Below are 10,000 nucleotides of genomic sequence, written 5' to 3' on the forward strand. Positions count from 1 at the left end.
TCGTGGACTTTCCAACCTAAATCTTGGCATCTTTGTTTGCTCCTTTGATGTTTGCCAAGCTTCCAAACCATTCCCCTCTATTAACTATGCTTAGTCTTGTTTATTCTCATAAAAGACCTTGTTACATGTAGCTTCTTGTATGACCTTTTTAAACTTATTTTTCTGCCTGGTTTATCATCAACTGCCTATGCTATTACTCACAGGTAAAAAATGTTTACAAGCCTTTTTTCGTTGCACATTATCGAAACTTTCCACTTCTCGCAAACTTGTCGAACAAAATTTTCTTCCCATCTAGTCTAACATTAAAAAACGCAAAGTAAAGGATCGTGGTTAGCAAGTTAGGTAATGAATTTTGCTGTTGATGCAGGAGTTTGGTGAAGATGTGAAGGTGCAGATGTATGCTCCACCCACAGATAACATTGATGGTAACCTTGCTATTTTGTGGGTGTTAGCTGTATCAACTGTAGCTGTTGGAGCTTATTGGGCTGGAGTTTCTAACAAGAAAGCTGTGTAAGTCTAAATTCAAAGTATTTTTGTTAATTTATTGCTATTCTGTGGGAGGTTGCTGAAATTGTGATATTTGAACTGCACATGAATTCATGCATATGTTACAGGTTGAAATAAAATTCAGGTTCATTTAATTTCAACCTAGGTTGATTTTTTTCAACCTAGGTTATTATGAACTGTCTAAAAAAGGGTTTTTTCCTTTTTTGGGGATGTAATTAAAAAAAATGGGGCCTGGATTTTTAGGGGGGGGGGGGGGGGGATAAAAAAGAAAACAGCTTTCTCCACCTTTTCCTTACCTTCCGTCCTTCCTCCACTGACTATCTCTCTCTTACCTTCCCCCTTACGGCCCTTACTTACGACCAACATTCCATACCGCTCCAAGGATTCGAACCCTCGCACCACTGGACATCCGAGATTTCTTCTCCTTCGTGTGAACCGCTAAGCCATCAGCAACTGAAGTCGTCTAAATGTTTTTTCTACCAATGAGTTTCAGCTATTTCCAAGCCTTCGCGACAACCACCATTTCGCACATGCGTAAATGACATAAAATAAGACTTAGAAAAATTTGAGCTCATCCACAAAGCTAAAAGGCCGCCGATGGAACTTCGTGAACAAGTTAAAGGGTGGCAAAATTTATCTGAAGAAGAATGAAAACGCTTTGATTTTCCAGTGCAACGAAAGCAAAAATTGTTCGAAAGAGCTGGGATCTTGATTCTGAAGGACAAATAGTCAAATATTGTGCTAATTGAGTTTATTTACGTCGCTATGCAAAATACACCAGGAACAAGGCATCATTGCTAGTTATGATACAACAAACCGATTTTCGCCGCAAACACAGCGTTCCTACTGTGAAAAAAAGATGGTGGCATGGGAAAATAGAACTAACCCTAACCCTAACCTTGTCTTCGAACCACTGGTGTCGTCATCTTGGAGAAACCGCTGGTAAAAAAAACATAACCATTCACAGAACAATTGCCAAAATGCTGCATGTAGTGGTTTTTGGAATCTCAGGGAGAAAAGAAATAAAAAAGCCACAAATGAGTGGACAAGTCACAGCTACATCAAAAACAGAGCAGGGGAATGGTTAATAATTTGAAAAAGTGGATGAACCTGACATTGAAGGAGAGCAGTGTCTGACACTTGCAGACTAACTCTAAATCACAGTTATTGAAAGCTAACCGCTCAAAAATGGGTCCTGAGACTTAAATACTGTTTATAAGCACTATTTGAAATGGGTTCTTAGACTTAAATACCGCTTATCAGCGCTATTTGTAGGGAGCCAGCAGTCTACCTTTTGCAGTTATCATACACCAGAAAGGGAAGAAGAAAAAAAAGAAGTTCAAACTTCAGGATTATATAGCGCTGAAAATTAATAAAACGGAAATGGAAACGCCCCTTCATCCAAATGTGCTACTTGTCAAAATTGTATAACTTGGAGGGGGCTTTGTCAAAATAATCAGAAAATCTGGATTTATCACTACAAACAGACTCAGCAAAATTTTGAAAAAGAATTAAAATTCAAAAGAAATAACACTTACAAGAGCCTACAAAATGGCTTCTGATCAATAGATTACAAAACCCTTTTTCCTGACTTTTTAAAGTTTTGTTTTTATTTGCTTTTGATCATTACGAATTCCATGTAAGCAAATTAAACGATAGAGCAAATAACTAAGCAAATTAAAAATCAACAATAAATCACGTACGTTTCGGTTCTTTTATTCCTTAGAAGATAATTTAATATTGTTTCCCCTGCCCTCTAAAGGAGATTCATCAATGAACAATGGCCTTCTAAAAAGCCCTAAGAAAGAAAAGCAGAATTGGTTATCAGGCACAGTATGCCTAACCCCAACCCTAATGCTAACCATTTAAAATCAGTGCTTAGACTTAATAACAACCAAAGGCGTTATTACAGACTGACTCATGAAAAACGTACGTTAACAATATTCCCTTCCTTCCAGCACCGATTTACTTACCAATATACACGTACTTGCATTGCGAACAATTTATGAAATGTTTGTTCATTAGTCGTACTTTCAATTTCAACCCAGGTTAAAATTAAATTTACCTAGATTGAAATCATTTCACTGCCCTGAATTTCAAATTTACCTGTAACACATACATGTGTGTATGTTGTAGTTTAATTTTGACCTGTTTTTTAATTTTTTTTTTAAACCAGTCCAGAATTTGTTAAACTGGTTTATTTTAACAACTGTCTAAAATAGGGATTTTCCTCTTTTTTGGGGGTGTAGTTAAACAGGGGCTTGGTTTTTTTGGGGATCTCAAAAAGAACGTGATATTCTTTTCTTGCGTTCTACTTCTCCTACCTCTCCTTGATCTTCCCCATTACCTCTATGCTACCCCACCCTTATTTCACTGATCTATCCCCCTTTACCTTCCAGGTAGCTAGCCCCCTTCTTGAATATTTTTTATACCCATTCCCTCTGCAATACCCCTCACAGACTTTTCACACTAATCTCAAGACTTTTCTTCTTACTCACCCAAAGTTGAACTTGAACTCCCTACCTCTGGATCTGTTACCCACTCTCTTATCCACTTGACAACACAAGCAGATCATGCTAATTTTTCATGATAATTTCTCGCAAGACGCCTATAAGGGCGTATCTGTGGGATGCGCAAACAGTTACCAGTTACAGCGAACTTCAACTAAAGGTAAACTTTGGAAAATGGGGGTCAGCAAGGCTGGGGTCGTCCTCTAGTTTCTGTAGCGTCGATAGGAATGTTGGTAAACAGCGACTCTACGTTGAAAGACACCATGATTTCGTTGTTTAGGATAGTCTCGCTGCTAATGGTGGATACAAAGTGAGCTGAATTAGTCACCGTGAAACCCGAGTTACCTGTTAAAGGAGATAAGATGTTAGCTAAGTAAGCAGGTGTTAATGCCTGACACAATAGGTCTTAGGGGTACATCGGCCTTGTGAATCTTTGGTAAACTGTAGATTCTAGGCGGCTGTTTGTGTCGAGGTCTGATTTTGTTGTAAACGGCCTCTGATAGATATTCGCTTCTCCTCAAGGTTAGTAGCTTTTCGGACAACTTCCAGGTCAGACAGTCTGTATGGTCTTTGTTGAGCAGCTGGTACGGTCTGTTCTCGATAAGGGTAGACATCTTAGTATGATAGGTGTTGGTACCTATGACTACGCTGACACCCCCATTGTCCGCTGGGAGCACCATGATGGACTCGTCCTGTTTTAAGTGTTTAAGGGCGTCTTGCATTTCCTTCGTGATGTTGGGCTCTGGTGGTTCTGCCTGTTGAAGGATATTGTTAACAGCTCTCCTGACAGTGTCTGCTTGTTCAGTGTCGAGTTGTCTGGTGGCTGATTCGACCTTGGCGATAATTTCTGTGGCAGGGATGTACGCAGGAGTTACGGCGAAGTTCATTCCTTTCTTTAGCAGGGCTATCTCAGCATCGTCAAGGGACCCAGAAGATAAATTAACAACCCAGTTACAGGATATCAATTGGTGATGTAGCCTGTTTCTCGCGCAGAAGTTTATCAAATTTCTTCTCATGTCTGTCTCTGGTGGTATTAAAGACTCGCTGGGTGTTGGTCTTGATATGTTCCATTATCTTGTTGGCGTCTATGTGCAAATTGACCATTTTAATGTTGTACCTGGCCTAAGAATGGAAGCGAGGTTACCGGTGACCCTGCTTTGATACAAACCTGCTTTTGAAATGATAATGTAAACTAATTAGAATTACAACAACACAATTTACATGAGAAAAGAAGTGAGGTCTGTATCAATACAAGGTCACCGGCAGCCTCGCAGCCATTCATAGGCTAGGTCACTAAGCAAACAACTGTAAAATGGTCAATTTAACACAAAGATCATGATTTGTGGATGCTAGTCCAAGTGTCAGCTAAAGTTAAGCCCCTTCAAATAGGGTTAGTACTTGGATGGGGGACCGCTGCAAAGCCCTTGTGATGGTGATAGCAAATTTGTTTTTTAAAAAAATTTGATTTCATTTTCTATTTTGTTTGACCCTTACATCAGCTTTTAAAAAGGCCATTTTGTGAAATGAGTAATTTCATTTCGAGATAACTTGAAGTTTATTAATATAATAACAATTATTTATACCGCGCAAATTCAACTATGCAGTTTTCAAATACCATAACAGTACAAAATAATAATAACATTGTAATGTTATATTTTAATGTGGTTACTTTCCGGTAGTTTTATACTGCTCTTGTTAATTGAACATTTAAATCTGAGAGACAGATATTACTAAATTTTGTAATAAACAAGTTATATTGTCAAATGACTTATTAAAATAGAAAATATCACTGTTTTGTTTTGTTACAAAAAGGGGTTCTACTATGTGAAAGACAAAAAACCGCTCTGAAAAACATTAGAGTGAGAATAATGTGCGAGCTGTGCCTGCAAGTCATTTGAGCCATCAGGGTGAGCTATGCAAGTCAACATGCAAGTCACAAAGTTATTGAGTGAAAGCTAACCATTTTAAAATGGGTGCATAGACTTGTTGACTCTCTGGTGCTATCAAAGACCAACAAATTTTAGTGATTAGGGTTGACATGATTAACTTGCTTGTTTAAAAGTGGCTAAATATAATTTAGGCTAATTTAGACTCGAACTAATGCAGTCAGCGATTTCACCCTTTACGGTACATGACCTGCGGGGTGGCCCTTTGGAGATTTGCAGGGCCTTTGTGTCAAGTTGCCTTTCTCATGCATTCTTGCTTGTTGATCTTTGCGGATCAATTGCTCTCTGTTAGCGAATCTTTGCGGATTCTTGCCCCTTCCCGTCCCTCCCGCTTCCTTGGTGATCTCTAGGTAAGTATGGGTCTAGTAAGTTGTTTCCACTGATAACTCAGTGTGATGGTGCCAGTTAGCAGCTTCGCGTGGGGGTGGTTCCCGCTTCCAGGGTTCCCTTGGATACGTCCCCTTTGGCTCATGGCTTCTGCTCCCTTCTAACCTTTTAGGCACCAGTTCCCAAGCTCATCTATTTGTGATGATTTTAATGAGGGGTTTTCCCAACCTATGTGTAAGTGTATTGTTGGAGCCAAAATTAATTCTTTCATGATGGCCAATTCGGCCAATTTTGTTTTAATTTGACTCCGGCAATACGATGGTCCTGCAATTTATTTCTACCGCAGATATGTGAATGACACCTTCTGCTTATTCAACAATGAAAAGGATGCTTTGGAATTTTTCCATTATATAAATGATAAACAAACACCCTAGATTCACCATGGAGACGGAAGTCAACCACAAACTACCGTTCATAGATGTCCTCTTGGACAATAGCAATCCTCCAACTCTTGTTACATCTGTTTTTCGCAAGAGCACTTACCACCAGCCTTCTCACCAACTTTCTCAGTTTTGCACCTCTCCCCTACAAATTAGGGTTCATATGAATGCTAGTGGACAGGACTTTTAAAATCAATAGCACCTGGATCGGCTTCCACAACAACATTAAGGAGCTTACCAACATTCTGGGAAAGAATCAGTTTCCATCCAGTCTTGTGAACAGAAGTGTCAAACAATACCGTTAATAACTCACTGAAAAAATGTCCCCATTAAGTTAGCAATTTCTTTCATACATACTCCATAAAGAATTCTACTTGTTTACAGAAAGATGTTGAAATGGGTGGTGTTATAAAGAAAATTGGACTGGTTCAAAAATTCTGTACTGGTTCAAGCAAAAGTAAACCACAGGTCAAAAATTGAACTACAACATGTACATTGTATGAATGTGTGTACAAAATAATTATTTTACATGATTTTTTAAAATTTTTGCTTTGTAGAAGGGGTACACTCCGAGGTTCTGCAGCAAGTGCAAACTCCCCACATGACACAAGCCAAGAAAATGATGATGCTTCTCTTGAAGTGACTCCACTGATGGTTGTGATATTTGTGATTCTCATCTGTGGCACGCTGCTGCTGTTATTTTACTTCTATAAGTACCTGGTGTATGTTGTGATTGTGCTGTTTTGCGTGGCAGCATGTAATGGCTTCTATGAATGCATGAGACCCATTGTCCTTTGGCTTCCTCTTGGTATGTATATTTTATACTTATAACAAAGTTATTGTTGCGATCACATGTACACTGTATATTTATTGTCATGGGGCTCTTGCATAATTAATACAGGTGTTTAGGTTACTCTTGCAGTGCTTTCAGTAAGACCCAGCTCACGCCGGAGCTCGGGTGGGTGCCCTCTTGCAAATCACTGGCTGTATTTCTGCATTTATGTGCTTATGGAGTCAAATGAAAAAGAACTGACAATTCACCCTAGCAAATGGTTAGTTATTATTGAAAAGCTAAAAAAAAAAAACATGAAAAAGCCCACCGAATAGTTCATTTATACATTACGCTGTGATTTTACCACTCTAAAAGCCACAAGTAGTTGAAAAACATCATCACGAAAGGTCACACTCAAGCGCACATTACATGATATTAAGAAGCCTTGTGCAATACGTTTTTTGTAGTCATCGAATCAGTTGAGCATCTTCAGTACCACGAATTCATGAAGTGGCAGCAGTCCATGCTGTCATTTCTTTCTGCTTCTACAATTTAAACAAGCTCATGGAAGCAATCATATAAGTCTTTAATATGCAAGTGATTAGGGTACATAATCAAGCATTAACTGCCATGAAATATATAAAATACTTTTGCTGATTAAAATAATGAATGCTTGGGTGTTAATATTTGCCTCAAATCACTTTCAACACTTGAAAGCAACGTTCTCATTAGAAGGATTGATATTACAACACTTCATCCCTTAACAGCAATGTTATGGTACCATATCAAACACCAATTATTTCTGAAAAAGATTTGGTCACTTTTGTGACGTGAAAAGTTACGGTGGCAACAGGAAAGCCCTGCAAGAACACTCCATATTTTGGCTTTAGTTGCTCATAATTATCTCAAAAACGAACTTGGTGACCCCCATTTTTATTTCTGAAATGTAATCAGCATGCCAGAATGAAACTTTTGCAAAGTTTCGTCAAAGCTACCTTAAATAATGTAAAATTAATTTTAAGGTAGGTCTGAATCCGCTCCACAGAATTTTGTTAAACTTTGCAGAGAGATCTTTGCTTGCTGATCACTTTTCTGCAATAAAAAATTGGGGTCAACCAGTTCGTTTTTCAGATATGAGCAAGTGAAGCCAAAATATAGGGTGTTTTTGCAAGGCTTTACTGTTGCCGTGGTAACTTTTTACGTCACAAAAATGACTGTATCTTGTTGAGCAATAATTGATGTTTCACATGGTACCACAAATTGCTGTTACTTACCAGTACATAAATTTTTCTTTACGTTTACAGTTTTGGTGACTCTAGTCTAATTCTTTACCAGATCTAGAATAAAATTACCTGATTCTATTATCAGTGAAAGTTCTAATAATTCTAAAAAGTATAATTTGTTTTTACTCCAAAAGTCCTACACAGTATGTACTAGTAGAAAGTAGGTCGTTTGGGCTAGCATTAAAACCCTTTCACTTTGGTTTTTCTTGTCGTAGGAGACTGTGAAGTTCCAGTGAACCGGATTCCATTTTTAAAAAATCGACCTCAGATTAGGATCATTTTGCTGATTGCATTTAGCATAGCCATGTCAGTCTGGTGGGGTGTTGAGAGGAATAAGAGGTTAGTATTCAATCTATAACTTACTTAATAATTAGGATAGAATGCACACTCACATTGGTCAGTAGCTGTGTGTAGATGAGAGTATGTAAATGCGGCTGTGATACCACACCAATTTTGATTGGTCATGTGTTCTCAGACACGTCTTGATTGGCTGGTAGGAAATGTGAGCGTGTATCAAGAAAATCTGTTTCAATCAAGAAGTAAAAAACAGCAGTTCCATTCATTTGTTGAATTATTTTTGGGAAGCAAGAACTTAAGGTGTCATCCTCAAAAGAAGCTACTTGTGGAATAAACGAAGATCAAAATTAATTGGGACTTAATGTTGGTTATGAGGGAAGAGCTTAGTTAGACTGAGGATCAGTTCCCATAAAATGTAAAGGCCCCTGCCAAAAAGGGAACATTTGTTTTAAATGTCCTCTATTTGTTGTCTGCACACCCAATGCTTGAAGAGGAAGCAAAATTTTTTCCCAAGAAGTAGGTAAACAATTGCGTGTTCTACAAATGCTTCCATGTAACTTGCACACTGCCATAAATATTTTCTGGAACATTGTATGTGTTGTAGTTCAATTTTATCCCCTGGCTTAATCTTTTTAAACCAGTTTAAATTTTTTAAACTGGTTTTATTTTTATCAACTGTCTAATATATAGATTTAGCCAAGCCTAAAAGCGGAGCTCCCGGCCTGTAGGGTTAGTGAAAACAAAAGGTTTCAAATTGTCCGTGTTTTGGTGTTTCTGCCTAATTAAATCATTTTCTTTGCTTTCTTCTACAGAAAAATTTATTGCCTAAGTAGGGAAGTCGATGGTAAATTTCACGCTAAAAACTGATATGAATCACGAAGCGGTAAGTGCGCTATCGGTTTTTCGAGTGATATTTACTTTGGAATTCACCAGTTTGGAAATTATTTTTTCTTGAACCGCAAGAGTTTTAAAAGAAACCAAGCACACCCTCAGCGAGCGAATGGAAAAGGAAAAAACTGTCAATAGGCAGCTAATAGGAATCTCGTTAAATTAGAAACCGTAAAAACAATTGTCAGTTAAAGGTCAAAAAAAGAGTTTTACTGATGTACTTTATTCCACGTTATCTCTAAAAACGAGATCATTCACATTTTGATGTACAGTAAACACCCACATATAAGAACCTAGAATTCAAGAACCAGTTAAACTAAAAATTTTATTTTAGACCCCCCTTACATAAGAGCCAGTTTAGCCTAAAAAATTAAACCGGTACTTATTTTAGAAAATGACTTGAAATTTCAAGTGTGTGGAACAAATTTTAAACTGCACAGATCTTGTTTTCACAGTTATGATTGAAATATAAAGGTATCAGCATCCTCACCAGAGGAAATCAGTCATACCATATGTAAGAATCTACAAGTAGATGGCCTAAAACCTACATGTAGATGGCCTAAAACTACTGTAAATACCATTTTTATAAGAACTTATTTAGCCTAACTTGGAAAAATCCAGGTTCTTGTATGTGGGTGTTTACTGTATTTCTTTGAAACGTGCCAGCTTGGCTTGGAACAAGAATCTGTGAAATATGGCAATGCAACAAAGAACGGACAAACTTCAAACAAGATCTGTTCCAATGTTCACTAAATTACCTTTAGGTGCCTTAAACAAACTTCTGAAAACACAAGTTAGTGAAATTTCCCCCTAATTTTACGAGAACTCATTGGGATTAGGTGTATATACATATAATGGCAAAATTTAATTTTCTTGTCACTGTCGAGGCACATTGAAAAACGCACTTGTTCCCTCACATTTTAGAGCAAAACAAACAAACAAAGCGACTTTTTCTCATGTCCAAGAGTACAGATTATTGTTATTTAAAATTCGAGTTTTAATCCTGAACAAAGGAAAAACTGATTAAAGT

At 37.6% G+C, this 10,000-nt stretch overlaps 1 protein-coding gene and 1 pseudogene across 1 annotated transcript in view; one reads left to right on the forward strand and one right to left on the reverse strand.

Annotated features, from left to right (window-relative positions):
* LOC138041974 (signal peptide peptidase-like 2B) overlaps positions 1-10,000 on the forward strand; it is a 34,757-nt gene that overhangs the window by 7,972 nt on the left and 16,785 nt on the right. Inside the window, exons 5-7 of the mRNA XM_068887682.1 lie at positions 368-510; positions 6,288-6,538; positions 8,001-8,124. Coding sequence (XP_068743783.1) covers positions 368-510; positions 6,288-6,538; positions 8,001-8,124 — 518 coding nt within the window. The remainder of the gene's footprint in view (positions 1-367; positions 511-6,287; positions 6,539-8,000; positions 8,125-10,000) is intronic.
* LOC138041685 (uncharacterized) lies at positions 3,069-4,033 on the reverse strand (annotated as a pseudogene).

This window comes from Montipora capricornis, chromosome 3 (genome assembly GCF_036669925.1).
Source record: "Montipora capricornis isolate CH-2021 chromosome 3, ASM3666992v2, whole genome shotgun sequence".
Taxonomy (NCBI): Eukaryota; Metazoa; Cnidaria; class Anthozoa; order Scleractinia; family Acroporidae; genus Montipora; species Montipora capricornis.